The sequence below is a fragment of the Sorghum bicolor genome, chromosome 9 (assembly GCF_000003195.3).
Source record: "Sorghum bicolor cultivar BTx623 chromosome 9, Sorghum_bicolor_NCBIv3, whole genome shotgun sequence".
NCBI lineage: Eukaryota > Viridiplantae > Streptophyta > Magnoliopsida > Poales > Poaceae > Sorghum > Sorghum bicolor.
The window spans coordinates 45752032-45773186 of NC_012878.2; the positions used below are offsets into that span (position 1 = coordinate 45752032).

General features: G+C 41.1%; 2 protein-coding genes and 1 pseudogene across 2 annotated transcripts; 2 read left to right on the forward strand and 1 right to left on the reverse strand.

The window, feature by feature from the left end:
- On the forward strand, positions 2267–3649 carry LOC8062715 (annotated as a pseudogene).
- LOC8062716 (40S ribosomal protein S4) lies at positions 12428–15044 on the forward strand. Its single transcript, XM_002439633.2, has 5 exons — positions 12428–12582; positions 13497–13574; positions 13666–13846; positions 13941–14038; positions 14391–15044. The coding sequence occupies exons 1-5, from the start codon at positions 12580–12582 to the stop codon at positions 14820–14822; spliced, it is 792 nt and encodes a 263-aa protein (XP_002439678.1). The 5' UTR covers positions 12428–12579; the 3' UTR covers positions 14823–15044.
- Positions 14863–15907, reverse strand: LOC8062717 (RNA polymerase II transcription factor B subunit 5). Its single transcript, XM_002440936.2, has 2 exons — positions 15873–15907; positions 14863–15771 (listed from the first exon to the last, which is right to left on the reverse strand). The coding sequence occupies exons 1-2, from the start codon at positions 15905–15907 to the stop codon at positions 15594–15596; spliced, it is 213 nt and encodes a 70-aa protein (XP_002440981.1). The 3' UTR covers positions 14863–15593.

The following is a 21155-nucleotide window of genomic DNA, read 5'->3' on the forward strand; positions in this document are numbered from 1 at the left end:
AAGTTGATCTACAAACACAAAGGGCTAATATCCGATTCAAACGTTAAGGCGTGCCAGCCGATTTGACCTTGCTATCGGCAAAGGTGGTAACTCGAATACTTTAGTCCTGACAACAGCGATGCGCCCGGATGTCACGGCTAAGAGGTACTCACGCGGAACTTGAGAACGCGCCGAGCTTAAGTCGACAAATTCCTAAGAACTCGTAATGGAAAGGAAAAAATATGACGAAGTTGTCAAAAAAGTAGATACTGGAATATGAGTAAAAACGTGTGTTTGATTGATTGATAGATATCTCATTACAAGGCCCTAGGGTCTATATTTATACCTTGCTCAAAGAGCTACAACCAGACACGACTAGAATTCGAATTCCAAATTACACAGAATCCGTATACAAAACGATTTAAATAACTAAGGAAAACATAAAGCTATCCCCCCATGAAAAACTGGAACACCTCCACAAACCGATCGGCAGCTTCCGGACTCTCCCTCCGTATCATCGGCAGACTCCCCCGTCATAACGGCAGACTTCCTTGTCGTAGCCATCGGCACAGACACATTACCACCTATAGACTTAGTCATGTTCAACCCCTCCTTTATCGGCAACCATCCTGTAGACAAAACACCGCCGTCTTGTCCTGCCTGCCTGCACTCTACCAAACATGGACACGTGCCCAAAAACGGTGTCAACAGTGGCTACGGGTGGCTTGGATAGAGTCTATTTGCAGTGGTGGTTCCTGGATGAAAGCCTTGCTCAACTGTTAGCCGACATCAGCGGCGATGCTGCTCCCAGCATCATGTTCCTCCTTGGGGCATCGTTGTAGGACCACTCCTCTGGTCTTGTGCCTTGGTCCCTGTGGCCTTCGGCTGTCACCCTGTGGGAGTCTTCGTTTTCTATGGTCCTTGAAGAGTCATCGATCCACGTTGAAGCTCCCGACCTATTTGTGCTTGTATGTGTGCTTATTGTTCGTCTTTGTAATGGTTGGTCCTACGTTTGGGTCATCGTAACGGATGCTTTGTGTCGTCGTTCAACTTTGGTGGCGGATGCTTTGCCACTACCATATCTCTCCCGACGGATACTTAGCCACCATTGATCTCTTCATAGCAAATGTTTTGCTATTAGGGTCGTTTTAGCCTCCGTGTATGCTTTGCTACCGAGAAATCGTGTTCCTGTGGTGGATGCTTTGCCTCCGTAGTCATTTGGGGCTCTCCTCCGTGGATGCTTTGCCACTGATGATTGTGGATGTTTGTGTCTATCTCCTTTGTGTGGATGATTTTCCATTATAGCTACAATTAATTTCTCTATAGAAAAATGTTGCATTGATGTCTCGGTCTGCTTGTTGGGTGTCGAGGCTGAGGGCCCTCCCCTGCTTGTTCTTGATGTTTTTTTGCGTTAATGGTGTAATCCTTGGATTACCGTTGGCTCAATTTGTTCTAAAACTTCTACTTCTTCGTAATAAAATATATGTCCTAAGGATATATCATGAAAGAAACTTAAAGAATCCTTTTACACATTAGAGAAACACGCTCACAAACCCAAACTTAAAAAAATGTATAATGATGAAAAAAAAGACATGACACATATTTTTGACCGATGTGAGTATATTCCATCTTAAACCAAATACGAATGCAGATTTGAACTTGGGTAGGAGTACTAGCACGATTTTGAACTTGTCCAGAGCAGCTTAGGTAGATGGCTAATCCGGAGTGTCCTTTGCTTCGAGCAATTACCGTTCAATTAGCGAATGATTGACCCTCAGCATCTAGAAACGTCAACGTTTAGCACGTTTCTTCGATGGTTTAATGCTGGGGTCGTACTGAGCTAAGGTCCTGTTTTGTTTACATTGGTGAATTCTAACTCTTATCGTATCGAATATGTGGACACATATATTATATAGTACTAAATATAAACTATTTGCGAAACTAAAAGCACAGTTAGAGAATAATTTGTGAGACGAATATTTTAAATTTAATTAATCTATAATTAAATACTAATTACCAAATAAAATGAAAGAGCTAAATACCTGTTAAATTTTAAGACCTCCAACCAAACACAGTAAGGTCTTGTTTAGTTCACCCTGAAAACCAAAGATTCTCCGTCACATCGAATTTTGTGGCACATGCATAAAACATTAAATATAGACGAAAACAAAAACTAATTACACAGTTTAGCTGTAAATCAGAGACGAATCTTTTGATCCTAGTTAGTCCATGATTGGATAATATTTATCACAAACAAACGAAAGTGCTACAGTATCGAAAGCTTTTCACTTTTAAACAAGGCCTAATTGTAAGTAATGGAACAATACAAATATACTTACAATCCACACATCCATCCAACATATAAGAAGGAACGTGCTGCATGCTACTGACGTGGTGCTGGCGTGCGCCACATATTCTTCGCTTCTACAACTCTCTCGTCGCGCGCGAAACACGCAAGGCAAGATCGTCCTTATTAATTTAACAAATCCCTCGCCGTTCTTCAACATCTCATCATCGCCATCGCCACTCTCCGCATCCAGCACCAACCACCTCAACCTCAACACTCACGCGCGCGCGCCATTGTTAAGACCACACTACCCCGGCCGACCCCGAGCTGCAGCAAAGCTCACAGCTTGCGTGGCCAGCACACGCAAGCATGGATGGCGGCGCCCCGACCACGAAGGCAGGCAGCGGCGGGAAGAAGGCTGTGCTGCCGGTGCCGGCCGAGATGAACGATGCCGGCGCCTCCGCCGCCACGACATCTGCTCGAGGGGCTAGGAAGGCGACGTTGCCTGGGGCAGCTGCTTGTGCGTCGACTGACGTCGACGCGCCCGCGGCGGCAACGGCAGCCCCAGGCGAAGAGAGCAACGGCGGCGGCGAGGAGGACGACGACGAGCAGGTGGAGAGGGGTTCTACGCGCTCCTGGACAACATCCGGGCCATGCGGGGCGCGTACGGGTCCGGCGACGGCACTGGGGCTTTGGACGACGGCGTCGTCGACACAGGTGGTGGCGGCGGGGCGAGGGTGAAGCGGCGGCTGCGGGGCTCGGAGCCGCCGTGGAGGCCGGCGTTCAGGCTAGAGGACTTCGAGGCGCCAGCTCCGACGTCGTCGTCGTCGTTGTCCGACGTCGCGGCGCCGCGCGCCAAGAGGACGCGCGGGCAGGAGGCGGAGGCGGACGGCGGTGAGGGGAGCGGCGGAGCAGGAGCAGGAGCACGCGCTGCCGTCGCCGCGGTAGCACGTGTACGACGGCTCGACAGCGGCAGGAAGCGCGTTGTGTGACGTGTGACCGATCCGTCTTTACTGTTGTTGGGTGTGATGTTCGTACGAAATCGATCTGGTCAAACAAGAAAAAGCACAGGACAGGTGTGTGATTTGCCATGAATGGCGCCATTTCGGGTCACGGTAGGTATAGCGCGCTAGTACGAGTAGTGCCCACTGCCACGCGGCGATGGGTCCCACAGGCGAGCAGGCGCGTGGGGGGTGTGGGGTGATGAGTTGATGAAAACACCATGTGAAACACGCATCCTTGCATCATCAATCGCGGGGGGAACATCACGTAAATCAATCCGTTAGAGCCAGGTCAATAATAATAGAATCAGTACTTGACTATAAGCCACGTGATTAGAGCTAAGTTATATATTTATATTTATCTTTAAGATTTTTTTTTTCATATTCCTCCTCACAACACTTGCTATTTAAGCGCACCACTACATATGCATCTGTGTCCAGTTTGGTGCTTGTATTATCATCTATCTTCTATCTTCTCTCCTCCGTATCAGTATTAGCTTTATAGGCTCATTATTATACCTGCTCTTAGACGACGGTGATTGCTGAAACCGAGGTCATTTTACTATCTGTTTCTCTATAAATGTCATATTTGGTTCGTTCTAAGTTGAATGTGTATATCTAACCATTAATTTCAAAAAATGTATATAGTTTTATGTTATAATATTTAAATCTTTAGATTTACTAAAAAAGTACTATCATAACGTATAATCCTTATATTGTCAAGCTATAACGATTTTTAAAAATGGTTGATCAAAGATTACAATGTTTGACTTAAGATAAATTAAATATGACACTTAAAAAACAGAGGAAGTATATATATAGTGGCCTGACCAAGGGGCGGTTGGAATATAAGAGATAATCGCTAGTTAACTAAAATTAATTATATCTAAATAGGAGGATTAGGACTACATATGTGTTAATTTTTAGCTAAGTCTTTAACTAGTTATCAAGCTTAACTAATTCGAGCCAATTTTTAACCTAACTAATAGCTAGTTCTAGCCTCTAACTCATCAAAACAGGTTTTGAGTTTTTACACGGTACCACCCGTTAAACAGACCCTAATTTGAAAGAGTGGACTGATGATGTATCTTACGATCTATTTCATTAGCTAGAGCTAGTTATTGGTTCGAGCTTCAAAATTAGCCCAAATTAGATTGATTGGCTAGCTAGTTGGATAATAACTAGTTGAAGCCTTGGTTAAAAAAATTAGGCCGCCTATTAGCCCTCTATTTCATGGACTAGCGCTAATTTTTAGCTAGCTAATAATTAGCCCTTCCATCCAAATAGGCTCTTAAGCTTAACAGATTCATTACTTCATTTCAGTCCCTCAACTATCACGTGAGACTCAATTTGACCCATAAACTTTAAAAATGACCATTTTGATCCTTAAAATTTACTTTTAGACTCAAATTCCTCGCTGAACTATTAAAGTGACCATTTCAATTCTCAAACCTTGCATTTTGGACTAAGTTTTATTCATGAACTATCAAAGTGTATTTCTATCTGTAATCTTTTCTTTTGAGCTCAACTTTATTTGTCGTCTAGTACATGGAATGATACACCGTCATGCCTAGTAAGCTCCAACACCGCCTGGGATATTGAAGACAAAAATAACAATATTTGAATAAAAACATCATTAGTGGACGACTTAAACCTCTTTAGCAGCCAATAATATTTCTAATGCGCTATTTTAAATATTACCTTGTAATTTAACATTCTATATGGCTATGTTTGGTAGAGCTCTAGCTAAAGGATACTTGGCTTTTCTAGTGTTGGTCACCAGTAGCTCTAGGAAATCCTAGATCTAGAATTCCAGGCTATTAAGTGCATTCACATGATTGGTTTCATTTATATATATTAGATTAAATGGAAATACTAAAACACTTTGATTTAGTCTACAAACTATAGATCCATCATAGATCTTAAAGCTAGAGCTGTGCCAAATGCACTATATTAATATTGCTTTTGTGGGAGTAACTAAATTACTGTAAACATTATTTAGTACCTTGGGAACACATTGATTAATAAGAACAACAATCGATCTACAATTTTTTCCTTAGCTATTTCTAGTGTCAGGCTTGACTAATAACTGATTTCAAATAAAAATAATATGTTTTTATCCATAAGATAAAATAATATTTAGTTATTGAAATGAAAAATAAGATTGTAATTGAACAATACGATATTGGATCCAAACATATGATTATTCATATTCGAGGATATTTGGATATATATTATGGTCATTTTTAAATATGGATATAAATATTGAAAGTGTGTTGTGTGATTTGAGCTAGGGACAATACCAAGAAAATTGGTACCTAATGATGACCATTCATCTCAAATGGTGGATGGTCCTACAGTTAACCAGGTGCGACATTTTGGCGTCCCATGTAGGACATGGATAATGTTGAGCCAAAAAGAAAAGTTTAATGTACTTTAGTAGTTATGGTTGAAATTTGTCCTAAAATTTGATAGTTCTAGGATCAAACTGAGTCCAGAACAGCAATAACCGAGGACGAAAATGACTATTCCACCAATACATTATAGTTACCTGGTTGTTAATAGGTATATCAACTGCCATCACAGGAATAATAAACATTTATTTTGATTTAGAGATCGGAACTCCGGTTATAATAGGTTTCACCCACCAAGGTTAACTAGCTGAGTTACATTTAGGCCAGTCTCAATGCATAGTTTCATGACACAGTTACCAAAACTATAAACTAGGTAACCGAGCCACAAAAGTTTCATGGGATGAAACTCCTCTCTCATCTGATGAAACTCCTTCATTTAATGACTCTGCCAAGTCAGCAATTTTGTTTATGTGGCACCTATTTAATGTGCATGACACTCTCATGAAACATGCATCGAGACTGGCCTTAGTTCGGGGTCAATCTCTCCACTTAAATTCTAAGAGAAACCGAGATGACTATGATTGACACCTATAAGTTATATATTGTCCAAACGTCTCTCATCATGTAGGTTCTGAACACATATATTTTAAGGGCCTGTTTAGATTGTGGATGAAAATTTTTTGGGTGTCACATCGGATGTGTCGGAAGGATGTCGGGAGGGGTTTTTAGAAACTAATAAAAAAACAAATTACATAGCTCGTCAGGAAACTGCAAGACAAATTTATTAAGCATAATTAATCTGTCATTAGCATATGTGGGTTACTGTAGCACTTAAGGCTAATCATGGAGTAACTAGGCTTAAAAGATTCGTCTCGTGATTCTCAACTAAACTGTGTAATTAGTTTATTTTTTTATCTACATTTAATGTTCCATGCATGTGTCCAAAGATTCGATGGGATGGATGAAAAAAATTTTGGTGGGGAACTAAACAGGGCCTAAGCCTTGTTGAGTTTGTAAATAGTAGTAGGTTAATTAGAACCATGCTATTATAAATTCGCCGATTCTGATTCTAAGAAACGTCATTAATTAGTTATCACCTAGTGGCGGGCGTGGGCGTAGCGAGAGGGCACGATGCTTTAATAGCCTAGACTAGAATAGATCAGAGACGGCAGTGCACACAGTGCGAGGACGAGGGCGGTGCCGTGTGGATGCAGACGCAGACGGACATCATCGGTGGTCCTGTCGATTGGGATTCTTTCTTTTTTTGTTTTTTTAATCGGTTTTCACTGCTGGTTTCAATCCGGTGGTGATGAAGTACTTGCCTAGTTTCGCTGTCGCTGTGCTAAACCGACGATGATCGATGGAGCTGCTGTACGTAGTAGCATGATGCAACTGATACGATATTTTTCCCCGTCTTTTTTCCGATCCCCGTGGTTTCTTTCAGTTGCAGCAAAGAATCAGCATTACATGATTTCTGATATTTTTGCGCGCGGGAGAGAATCTATACCAATGCATGTTAACGTGATACTATGTTGTTATCTTCTTCGTATCAGGAATGTCGTTATCTTCTTCGTATCAGCAAAATAACATAAAAGTGTAGGACAACAAGATTCTTTTTTTTTTATCTACTTTTACGATTTCAATATAAAAAAAAAACTGTAAACTAATACGCAAGTTTTGCAGGAAACGAATTAGCAGGCTCGTCTCTCCTCTGCAGAGAGGTTGCACCTGTCGGTTGTTTGAAAGCGATGTCTTTTTGATGTAAGATATTCGTGAGAAACAATTTAGATATATATGGTCATGTTTGCTTGAGCTTATCTGTCGAAATTGACGGTCATTCAGTAGTATTTTTTTCTCATAACAAATTAATGAACAATAAATAGTACTTTCAGCCATGACTTTTCAGACAAACAAATAGACTCTCTCTATATATCGTTGTCCGAAACTAGCCTATTAAAGTTACTGATCGACTCATTTCATGGAAATTAGACCAATTCAATTTTGAGTGATGGTGCAAAATTCCTACATTGCGGAGGACACCGTGCATACCACCATATAAGATCATAGGGTTGCAGATTGAAAAACCGTCAACACTATTCGTCATATTGGAGCGATCCTATTACATCTTACTGAACCGTGCCGTTTTGTACACCTAAGACGACGTTAGACCCACATATAGGTCATTGTATTTTCATATAGACCAAAATACCCAGTCTTCTTCGTCGCCCCTTGTTGCTCCGTCTTCTTCCTTGGATAGAACATATTCAGCTCGGCACTGTGCCACAACCTCCTCGACTGAGCCCCTATGGTGCTCTATCTGATCACTACCGCCAGCACCGCCCATCCTCGCACCTCGTTTCTACACAAGCAACACTCGGTGGCCACATCGCTCGAAAGTGGGGGATTTAGGGTGTGGGAGCTCGATGGACCTGTGTGGCGGCATGTGAGGCCGAGTTCGCTGACCCTAGCCACCACATCCATTGCCGCCCCCGTATATGGTGGAGCTCACACACCCACCCCGAGTCGAGCTCACTCGCCCGCACGCTGGGGTGGAGCTCTCACGACTCCACGTTGGGGCCGAGCTCACTTGCCCACATGTCGGGCTAGGGTGAAGCTCACGGGTCTCCGCGCCTGGCCATCCTTGCCTGCCTGTGTGCTACTCTCGACTGCCTCCCATATCGTCCATTGTGATGCACCACCGCCCTCCGTCCCCACGACGGGCACTGGCCTGTGGAGGGTTAAGCACAAACTAGAGGAAGGAGAGGTAGGGATGATGGGTGGACCCCACATGTCATTGAGATGGAGAGAGGGGCTGTAGCGGAGGTATTTTGGGCATATGAAAATACACTAAGGTTAGCCTGTTCGTTTGTCTTATAAGCCGTACGTTTTTTACCAGACAACAGTGTTTTCCTCTCATAATAAATAAGCGAATAGTAATTTTAGCAATGATTTTTTAGACCAGCGAACAGACGAGTGTGGCACGGTTCGAATATGACGTGGTTCCAATTAACCCAAGATTATAACGTCACACGTCGACGAGCCGTGAAAGCTAAGCATGCTCCGGGTTCGTGTGGAAGCCGGCCCTCGCGCGTCGCGCGTCAATTGTCGATCCGAGATTCTTTCGTCACCCGCGGCTGCGTCATTCTCGCCGACGGCCTGATGACGCATTGACGCCCCTCCAAAAGAAAAACAAGCCCAACAATGCAAAAAGAGGTCCACTTAGTTTAAAGGAACTAGAGTGGTGATATGGTATACTATGACGACGTGAGGTGTTCAGTCATGCTCCCGCCTAGCTATAATTTATTTGCTGGACTGGACTGGATCGGAGTGGTTTATATACTCTCTCCATACTTGAAATTCTTGACGTTTAGTACACAACACGCAGATCATCTATATATCGTCAGTGGCCATCTGATCTGCAGTAGTACAGCACAAGAGCAAGCAAAAGATCTGCTGCACTTACGAACGACGAAGCTATCTGTAGGGCATCGTCGACACTCCAGACGATCCAGACTGCAGACCGCAACGAGATTACGAGAGTGCGCGCCAAAAGTCACCGGCCAAAGGAGCCTGGCATGGCGTGCGTCAATGGTCGTTTAGCCGGCGGAACATGCCAATCTTGTGCGCCAAACAAATAGACTTGATCCCCCTATAAGATCTAGCCACTTCGTAGTATAGGTTTTGTTTAGTTGTGTGTGGCCTAGACCCCAATCAGGCTTGTTGGATGTAACCCACTTCGTAGTATAGGTTTTGTTTAGCGGGTGTTAGTTTTCCTACAATCTAAAATGCAAAATGCCAACTACTTTGGAGTGATGATCAAAATACCAAAATTTTCAGAGTCATGTTTATAGTTCCATCTAAAATGCAGAATTTATTGTCCTCAAGAGAGCCTCTTGAGGCTCTTTTTGGGTTTTTTTTGGCATCTTGAGGCTAAAATCCAAAATGGAGAATAACCACATTTTCGCTAAAAATTTTGCATGGTGTTTAATTCTATTTTGCAAAATGATGGATCAAAACCTAAACTTTTTTTGGGAAAAAGGGGGTTTCCCATAGAATCCAAAATGCAAAATGCCAACTACTTTGGAGTGATGAAATGTAAAATGCCAAAATTTTTAAGGTCATAGTTTCATCCAAAATGCAGAATTTATTGTCTTCATGAAGCCTCTTGAGGCTCATTTTGGGTTTTTTTGACCTCTTGAGGCCAAAATCCAAAATAGAGAATAACTACCTTTTTTGTCAAAAATTTTGCATGATGTTTAGTTCTATTTTGCAAAATGATAGACTCAAACCTAAATTTTTTGAAAAAAATAGGAATTAAACACCCCCTTAGCTGTATGGCTTAGACCCCAATCAGGCTTGTTGGATGTAACCTAGTCTTTGCAAAAGCAGAGGGATCGTGGCCGACTCACTGACCTTTCGGCAGAGTGTCTCAAAGAGGTAACGCTAGCTATCATATCAGAATAAGAATGAGGTAACTGTATTCGAGTTAAATCAGACAATCAAACATGATTCAAACAATTCAGACTTTAGCTAAGACAAGTAAACCAAATGATATTCTCTTGTATAGGGAGAATTAGCCTTGGAGTTGTCCTAGCTTAATTAGCTGCCTAATAGGTCAGATCGAAAACGTAAGCCAAACACAACCATAATTACTCCACCATTTCTTCCTTTCTCACTCGACCCAATATTTACTTCATTTTCCCTCCAATTTAGGAAATTAATTTTATGTTAATTTCTTTTCTTTCTGGCCTATTGTTTTCTTTGGAGGAACGTCTCTTTTTTTTTTTGATAGATAAAGCCATATGCGGTTCGATTCATTAGGGCCCAGACTATTCACCTAAAAACTGGACTAGCTTACTTGTGAATTCTCGTGCTGGTTTTGCTAGGTTATCATACGCCGAGTATGTGAATTTAGCTACTGGAAAATAAAGAAATTGACTCTTCAAAATAATCTAATCACTTAAAATCATTGCTTACGGTTTACTGCATATGAATGGAATAAACTCTTTCATGCTTTGCGTTGCTGATGAATAATTCTATCCCTAATATATAGTTATAAAAATTTCAGTCTTCCCTTATTATTCTGTCTGTCAATCTTCGAAATCGGCCCGCTGTTCGTCAATCTTCGGAGTCGGCCCGTCCCGTGCTTCAACGCTCGTGGAAGAGTAAAAAGAGAATAGAAGTTTTTCTAGGGTTCTCAATGCAAAATCTCCTAATATATTAACAATTATTGACAATACACATCAGAGCATGTTGAGAATAAGAAAAGTATAGGGGCCTAGGTGCAAAGTGTTTGTCCTATTAGTTTACTTTTCTTTTATTCTTTAAATCGGCTGAAAATTAACAAATGCATAGTAATTCATAGAAAAAATTAAAAATTACAAAACAAATTTTGTTCAGCTCCACATATGTAGATCCATGCAATAAACAAAAAATATCATAAATTTTAGTATTTTTTTTTGCTGTAGATGCTTGCCTATGCTTTTTAGTGTAAAATTGAAATTGTAGTTATCTTGCTCCAATTATCATGACAATTTTATAGTAGCCTATTTAATGTGATGCTTGATTTGTGGTAAAAGTTTTAACACCATTTCTGCATATCTCACTGATTTACTAATTTACCTAGATTTATGCTTGCTAAATAGTTTACAATGTAAAAATAAAAAAGGATGCTTCCACTACATTTTGCACAATGTGTTCTTATGTCATATGAACACTTTATAAGTCTATGTTTTCATAATCTACATACATTTAAATCGGCTTAAATTTGATAAATGCGTAGTAATTCATAGAAAATTTAAAAATTACAAAATAAAATTTGTTCAGCTCCACATATGTAGATCCATGCAGTAAATAAAAAATATCACAAATTTTAGTACTTTTTTTGCTGGAGATGCTTGCCTATGCTTTTCAATGTAAAATTAAAATTGTAGTTATCTTGCTCCAATTATTATGAAAATTTTATGGTAGGCTATTTAATATGATGCTTGATTTGTGGCAAAAGTTTTAGCACCATTCCTGCATATCTCACTAATTTACTAATTTACCTAGATTTATGCTTGCTAAATAGTTTACAATCAATTTAAGTATGTAAAAATAAAAAAAATGCTTCCACTACCTTTGCACGATGTGTTGTTATGTCATATGAACACTTTATAAGCCCATGTGTTCATAATCTACATACATTTAACTGATATATCATATTTCATAGGAATCCCGATCTAAATAAAAAATAAAGCTAGCAACAAACTTCTCATGTTTTAATATAATACTAATGTATATTAAGAGATAATATTAGAGTAAGATAAGGTTTGCCTAATTTCTATTTTTATTATTAAATAAATATGTCTCTAAGATACATATTATTATAAATATTAACTATCTAATACCATAGATGTCATGGTTATCAATAAAATAAATTGTGGACTTTAAATTTTATAAAAAATATAAATATAAATAGATATGCAATATTATGTCATCACTTTCTATAGTCATTTGATGTTTTTCTCCCATTACAACGCACGAAGTTGAGGATTGTTTTTTCTAGAGATAGAGAATAAGAATTGAGGATTAGAAAAACGAAAAGAAAAAGAAAACCACATGATACACGTGGGCCTTCTCGGCCTTCTTGGCCCGTATAATTTGGTGTCAAGCCCATCCGCACGCCCAGTATGCATGCAGTCCCTTGTCCTTTTTTTTTGGGAGTCCTTCCGAAATCCTCACTTGTGTTGGCCCGCTCCAACCCAGAGCCCAAAAGCTCCACAACACAGATCTGCGCCGTTAACGCCACATCAGACGGCCACTAGCACAGGCTCGGGCAATAAAGAGGTCTCATTCCCACTCCGCCGTCGCATTTCCTAGGGTTTAGCACCTTCGCACACCCGCGCAGCGAGCTCGCCCCGCCGCCGCCATCTTTCGTCCGCTCGTGCCCGCGAAGGAGCCGTAGGCACCGAGCAAGATGGTAAGATTGCGGAAGCCTTTGCGTTCTACACTATTGTTATGTACTTGTTTCCATCGGTTTTTTGTTCTCTGATTTTTTTTCGGGGTAGTTGTTTTCCCCTTCGGTTCACCGTTTACTATATGATCGGTTCTTGATTCGATTCAGCGAGTCGCCGGGTAACCTTAGGAATGTGTGCATTGTATTGTCCGTTGCCTGTTATGATTACCTGTTCCGAGTTCTTGATTCATCGTTTGTGTAGTGTTCGTTAGGTCACGCGTTTGGCTTATATTTGCTCTGTGGACAGAGTCCATTCAGATTGGATCTATATATGTTTGATGTATCATGGCTAGTTAGATATGTAGATGAGATTGCTTCCTGTGATGTTTGATGTATCATGGCTAGTTAGATATGTAGATGAGATTGCTTCCTTTGTTTTAGTGCTTCTCCATAGATCTTATGATGCGATGGCAATAATTTTCTCTTTTAATGTAGTTATTTTTTCTAATTTTAGTTGAATTATACTATGGGTTGAGCAGTGATTAGTCTAGGTGTGATCGGATTCTGTTACCGGCATCATGATGGAGCTGTAGAGAAACAGAATGGTAGGGCAAGCTTTTGTTTTACAAAATATAATTTGATTGTCAATTTCAGCCAATTCTGTTTGGTTAGTCCACTAGTATCAGCCAATTCTGTTGTGGAGTATTAGGAATTGTTTTTCTTGTCCTGTCGAAACCAATTCTCATTTAGTGCTGTGGTTATGCTATTTGCTTTTTCTTCGGCCATTATGTCCCAAGATGTTCAAGGAGTTTAAAACAATTTGTCTTTGTTCATAATTTGCTATTTTTGTTTCTGCATATAATCAGTGTTAGCTTTATTCAACATCATCTTATGGCTTGTAGAGTTTTGTTAATTTCCCTGTTGTTAACACTTAACAGGCGAGGGGTTTGAAGAAACATCTGAAGAGGCTCAATGCTCCGAAGCATTGGATGCTTGACAAGCTTGGTGGAGCATTTGTATGTTTGTCTTAGACTTGTAATATGATGTTCAATTACTTACCAGATACTGGTTCCTCTGTGCTCATTCGTGTTTTTTTCTGTTGAGCAGGCACCCAAGCCTTCATCTGGTCCCCACAAAGCCAGGGAGTGCTTGCCTTTGATCCTCATCCTCAGGAACAGGTTGAAGTATGCCCTGACCTACCGTGAAGTCATTTCAATCTTGATGCAGCGACTTGTTATGGTTGATGGAAAGGTCAGGACTGATAAGACATATCCATCTGGATTCATGGGTAGGTTGCGTGCCAGATGTTATTTTGGGCATATGTCTATTATCATGGCTATTGCAAGTTACAGATTAAATTATTGTTTACCTGAATCCTGCAGATGTTGTGTCAATTCCGAAGACTGGGGAAAATTTCCGCCTTCTCTATGATACCAAGGGACGCTTCCGTCTCCACAGTATCAGGGATGATGAGGCCAAGGTAATGCATCACAGCTTCCAATAGAAGTATTCTTTTTTTCCCTGCTTTTGATGGTCTGTGCTGTCACTGTTTATCTATACCTACGAAATGATGCGATTATTTTGTTGCTTTTAACCAAGTAACTGTGGTAAGACATCCAATTTGTATGTGTTTTCATGTGTGCAAGGATTTTTATCTGAAATTAATAGCTTCCCTGCAGCTTATGTTTGTGTAATGGAGCAAATATGGCGCCCCTTTGTGCCAATGTAGTTTCTCCATGTTTGTTTGTAGTTTGATTCCTGAAATATTATTTTTCCTTTAGTCCATTGCAAAATTTGCTTAATGTCATCTAATGATGGGAACTGTTGTGCAGTTCAAGATGTGCAAGGTGCGGTCTGTGCAATTTGGGCAGAAGGGCATCCCTTTCCTGAACACCTATGATGGCCGCACAATACGCTACCCAGACCCCCTCATCAAGGCCAACGACACCATCAAGATCGACCTGGAGACCAACAAAATTGTTGACTTCATCAAGTTTGATGTTGGGAATGTCGTGATGGTGACTGGTGGAAGGAACACTGGGCGTGTTGGGGTGATAAAGAGCAGGGAGAAGCATAAGGGCAGCTTCGAGACCATCCACGTTGAGGATTCCCTTGGCCACCAGTTTGCCACCCGCATGGGCAATGTGTTCACCATTGGCAAGGACAAGAAACCGTGGGTGTCTCTTCCCAAGGGCAAGGGTATCAAGCTTAGCATCATTGAGGAGGCAAGGAAGCGCAATGCTGAGGCTGCTGCTGAGGCTTGATTCTCACAACTTAGCTACAGATAAACCATTGCTGTAAGCATTTTCCATAGGTGCAGACATGAGACTAATGGTACACTAGTGTTATCATGGAGCTGTTTTGAACACCGAAGCTGCTGGTTCACATTTCTTTTTTTCCCCCCTTTGTGATTTGGATACTATATTTATCATGAGTTTTCGTTTATTGAGCAAATGAAACATTACAAGTTTGGCGACCTTTGTTCACTTGTTATGATGCTATTCTACTTGTTCTGCTCCCTGAAGCACCTCCATCCATGTTAGGTTTAGCCCTGTAGTACATGTGTGGCTTGTTTATCTGCTATATACATGTTTGTGTTTCATTTGATGATAGCATTGGTGCAGAGCTTTAGTGTGGACTAGCAGATTCTTTTTGAAACTGAATAATTTCCAGCTATATTTTTCCAACGGAAACATTAGCATGTTGGCCACACGATAGACTGTAGTTCTGTGCCATTCTGCCCCCAACTGAATACTCATAAACAATTCAACACACGCAAAGTAATAATGCATAAAAGCTTCACCAAAGAGTCTGGGGACGCAACAATTTACAAATCAAAGTGATGCATAAAAGCTTCACCAAAGAGTCTGGGGACGCAACAATTCACAGGCTCCCAGCATATATATAATATAATACAATATGCAAATAGATCATCTCGAGGGGAGGGGGATGGAGGATGCCATCCATCTATTCCTGACATGAGCCAGTATCTCCAAATGGTCGGTGACAACGGAAATGCACGGTAGGGTGATGCTTTACTGAGGTTTCTCATAGCTGTTCTGATCCCAGAACTCTGCTATCTTGCTTCTGATCATCTCTGCCACATGAGGCTGAACAAACATGTGTGTGGGATCAAGCATGTGCACGATGAATCTCTCTGATGCAGGCATGGAAGCATTCAAATTAACAATGAACTGTGCCATTGGCACATCACTGAAAAAGAAAAGAAGGAATAACATGAGTGTATTATAAAGAACTTCAGAAGGACAAAAGGAAAAACAACAAAGATGGATTAGCTTTTCTCGGCAGCATACCAGGAGATGAACAACCCCTTGATAGCATTGACCATCTTGTCCGTGCTCTGGAAAAATATTTCTTTTAGCTTTTGTCAACAGCCAACCCGATTGTCTTCCTCCGCGCCACGGGTCTGCCTGCACCGTGTCACCTCGCCATTGCACCGACCCGCTCTTGCCCCGCTAGCCTGACTTCACCGCCACCCAAGGTATAACCCCTCATGCCATTGGGTCATATATGTTCGAAAGAGATACGGTTGGAAATATGTAGATCATTGCATATCTATGATCGTATATGTTTCAAGTTGTCTACGTTTTTTTGAACAGCTCGAGGATGCGTAGATGGAGTTAGTTCCTATGTCTACTCTGATCTATACTTGCAAAGTATTTGCACTTGGTCGACCACCGCCACCTAGCCTCCTGTTTTCTCCACCTCCTCCACTTGGTGTTGGAAGTACTCCCGTGAGTTTGCCTTCACTTACCATGTCTATTGCTTTGCGAATATGACCTCACACATGCAATCTCTAGCTTTAACTTCAACTCCTTAATCTCTAACTTCACTTACCACATGTTTATCTTATCCTTTGTGAAGAATCAGTCGGCGGCTTCAAATGATGTGGCGAATGAGCAAACTCCTCAATCGGTGGGTGGGATGCCAATGCGAATGAGCAAACACCTCTATCGAACTGGGGCAATAGAAATGGTACTTTTGGTTGGTGAACTTGCATGGTTGTGGTCATGAACTTTGTGGTTTGGTGATGAACTTGTGGTCGAACTTAGTTAACTTGTTGATGGACTTGATGTGATTGTATGGTACTTGTTGATGAACTTGTGGTTTATGTGACATATGTGATGTTTGTGTGATATATTGTGAAATATGTGTGGAATGTTGCTATATTTGTGGAATGGTGTGATATATTGTGACATATATTGATGTATTTTTTTGTTTGACTGGTTGGAAGTGAAGAAACAAAAAAGGTTGGCTGGACAGGGTTTGTCGTGTGTAACACTCGGCAAAGAATTGTCATATGTAACACTTGGCAAATAGCCTCTTTGCCGAGTGTCAGAGCGATAACACTCGGCAAAGAGGCAATATCTAGGAAACTCGGAAGGTGATTTACCGAGTGTACGAACCATAACACTTAGCAAAGCTCAAGGTTTTTCGTGTGCCCCACATGTGGCCCATGGCAAAGGGGGCCGCTTTTGCCGAGTGCCGTGTGCCTCACACGTGGCACACGACAAAATATTTTAATTAGTTTTCTCTTTTTCTTCTTGCCTAGATACATGTTTTGCCGAGTGCTGTGACAGGCTCACGACAAACTTTGCCGTGTGCGGCACACGACAAAGCTGTGGTCACGGCTGTCAGTTCTCCATCCGTTAGTCTTTTTTTTGCCGAGGGTCACCGGCAGACGACAAAGTGGCTTTATGCCGTCACCACATTTACCGTGTGTTGTCACGTATACATGCTTCCATACACGTATATACTTGTGTTAATTAGCGTGGTATAAGCATATTCATACAACCACACACATGAAACCATGACAAGAAGCCAATACGACTTGGTAGTTTCTTATATCTTTCAGTTTCTTCTAGCTTCTCAATATAGCACATACAAAGACATGCAAACTAGAGAAATTTTGTACAAAATCTATCAAACAGAGTTCATACAAACCCAAGCTATCTAGTACCTCTTGGGCAAATTTTATAGGGTCTAGTAGTAGTCATGACCAACCGACCCTCTCATAGTAGCAATCAGGACACTCATAGCGTTCCTTATGCTCTGCTTCACTAGATGTTATATTTACACATTTTCTATGGTACCATTTTCCACGCTCGTCGTAGCTAATCCAAAATATGTTTGTCTTGTAGCAACTATTGCAACTAGCACAATAGTTGTTATTATCAATTGTAGGATCATCTTTCTCCTCCTCCAACACTTCATTGGCTTCAGCAGGACCACTAGATCTCTTTTTATAAGAAAAATTGAAATCAGTGTGTGTTTAATTTGGATGTAAACAACTTATTTTGTACAACTCCAATCACAAGCCATACCTGCTCTTCCATAAGGTATACCTCCTGGTCCTCCAAAGTTCGTTATTCTTTTTTTGTCGAGGGTCACCAGCGGACGGCAAAGTGGCTTTATGCCGTCACCACATTTACCGTGTAGTGTTTGCCGTCGGTCACACATGGCAAACACTTTGCTGTGTGTATATGGGCTCTTGCCGAGTGCTTCGGGCACACGACAAAGCCCTAGAATTTGGTAGTGTCACGTGGGCGTACGCGTATTTGTGCTGCCATACATGTATATACTTGTGTTAATTAGCGTGTCATAAGCATATTCCTACAACCACACACAAGAGACCATGACAAGAAGCCAATACGACTTGGTAGCTTCTTATATCTTTCAATTTCTTCTAGATTCTCAATATAGCACATACAAAGACATATGCAAACTAGAGAAATTTTGTACAAATTCTTGTCAATAGAGTTCATACAAATCCAAGCTGTCTAGTATCTCTTGGGCAAATTTGATACCATAGGGTCTAGTAGTCATGACCAACCGACCCTCTCATAGTAGCAATCAGGACACTCATAGTGTTCCTTATGCTCCGCTTCACTAGATGTTATATTTACAAATTTTTCATGGTACCATTTTCCACACTCGTCGCAGCTAATCCAAAATGTGTTTACCTTGTAGCAACTACTGTAACTAGCACAATAGTTGTTATTATCATTTGTAGCATCATTTTTCTCCTCCTCCAACACTTTATTGGCTTCAGCAGGACCACTAGATCTCTTTTTGTTAGAAAAATTGAAATCAGTATGTGTTTAATTTGGATGTAAACAACTTATTTTGTACAGCTCCAAACACAAGCCATAGCTGCTCTTCCAAAAGGTATACCTCTTGGTCCACCAAAGTCCGTTAGTCTTTTTTTGCCGAGGGTCACCGGCGTACGGCAAAGTGGTTATATACCGTCACGACATTTCCCGTGTAGTGTTTGCCGTCGGTCACACACGGCAAACACTTTGCCGTGTGTATATGGGCTTTTGCCGAGTGCTTTGGGCACATGACAAAGCCCTATAATTTGGTAGTGTCACGTGGGCGCACGCGTATACATGCTGCCATAGATGTATATACTTGTGTTAATTAGCGTGTCATAATAAGCACATTCCTACAACCACACACATGAGACCATGACAAGAAGCCAATATGACTTGGTAGCTTCTTATATCTTTCAGTTTCTTCTAGCTTCTCAATATAGCACATACAAAGACATATGCAAACTAGAGAAATTTTGTACAAAATCTTGTCAAACAGAGTTCATACAAACCCAACCTGTCTAGTATCTCTTTGGCAAATTTGATACCATAGGGTCTAGTTGTCATGACCAACCGACCCTCTCATAGTAGCAATCAGGACACTCATAGCGTTCCTTATGCCCTGCTTCACTAGATGTTATATTTACACATTTTCCATGGTACCATTTTCCACACTCGTCGCAGCTAATCCAAAATGTGTTTGCCTTGTAGCAACTATTGTAACTAGCACAATAGTTGTTATCATCATTTGTAGCATCATCTTTCTCCTCCTCCAACACTTCATTGGCTTCAGCAGGACCACTATATCTCTTTTTAGAAGAAAAAATTGAAATCAGTATGTGTTTTAATTTGGATGTAAACAACTTATTTTGTATAGCTCCAAACACAAGCCATACCTGCTCTTCTATAAGGTATACCTCTTGTTCCTCCAAAGTTCATTAGTAATTTTTTGCCAAGGGTCACCGGGGACGGCAAAGTGGCTTTATGCCATCACCACATTTACCGTGTGGTATTTGTCGTTGGTCACACACGACAAACACTTTGTCGTGTGTATATGGGCTTTTGCCGAGTGCTTCGGGCACACGACAAAGCCGTGGAATTTGGTACTGTCAGATGGGCGCACGCGTATACATGCTGCCATAGATGTATATACTTGTTTTAATTAGCGTGTCATAATAAGCACATTCCTACAACCACACACATGAGACCATGACAAGAAGCCAATATGACTTGGTAGCTTCTTATATCTTTCAGTTTCTTCTAGCTTCTCAATATAGCACATACAAAGACATGCAAAATAGAGAAATTTTGTACAAAATCTTATCAAACAGAGTTCATACAAATCCAAGCTATCTAGTATCTCTTGGGCAAATTTTATAGGGTCTAGTAGTAGTCATGACCAACCGACCCTCTCATAGTAGCAATCAGGACACTCATAGCGTTCCTTATGCTCTGCTTCACTAGATGTTATATTTACACATTTTCTATGGTACCATTTTCCACGCTCGTCGTAGCTAATCCAAAATATGTTTGTCTTGTAGCAACTATTGCAACTAGCACAATAGTTGTTATTATCATTTGTAGGATCATCTTTCTCCTCCTCCAACACTTCATTGGCTTCAGCAGGACCACTAGATCTCTTTTTATAAGAAAAATTGAAATCAGTGTGTGTTTGATTTGGATGTAAACAACTTATTTTGTACAACTCCAATCACAAGCCATACCTGCTCTTCCATAAGGTATACCTCCTGGTCCTCCAAAGTTCGTTTTTTTTGTCGAGGGTCACCAGTGGACGGCAAAGTGGCTTTATGCCGTCACCACATTTACCGTGTAGTGTTTGCCGTCGGTCACACACGGCAAACACTTTGCCGTGTGTATATGGGCTCTTGCCGAGTGCTTCGGGCACACAACAAAGCCCTAGAATTTGGTAGTGTCACGTGGGCGTACGCGTATTCATGCTGCCATACATGTATATACTTTTGTTAATTAGCGTGTCATATGCACATTCCTACAACCACACACATGAGACCATGACAAGAAGCCAATATGACTTGGTAGCTTCTTATATCTTTTAGTTTCTTCTAGCTTCTCAATATAGCACATACAAAGACACGCAAACTAGAGAAATTTTGTACAAAATCTTGTCACACAAACTTCATACAAACCCAAGCTGTCTAGTATCTCTTGGGCAAATTTGATATCACAGGGTCTAGTAGTCATGACCAACCGACCCTCTCATAGTAGCAATCAGGACACTCATAGAGTTCTTTATGCTCTGCTTTGCTAGATGTTATATTTACACATTTTGTATGGTACCATTTTTCACACTCGTCGCAGCTAGTCCAAAATGTGTTTGCCTTGTAGCAACTACTGCAACTAGCACAATAGTTGTTATTATCATTTGTAGCATCATCTTTATCCTCCTCCAACACTTTGCCGTGTAGTGTTTGCCGTCGGTCACACACGGCAAACACTTTGCCGTGT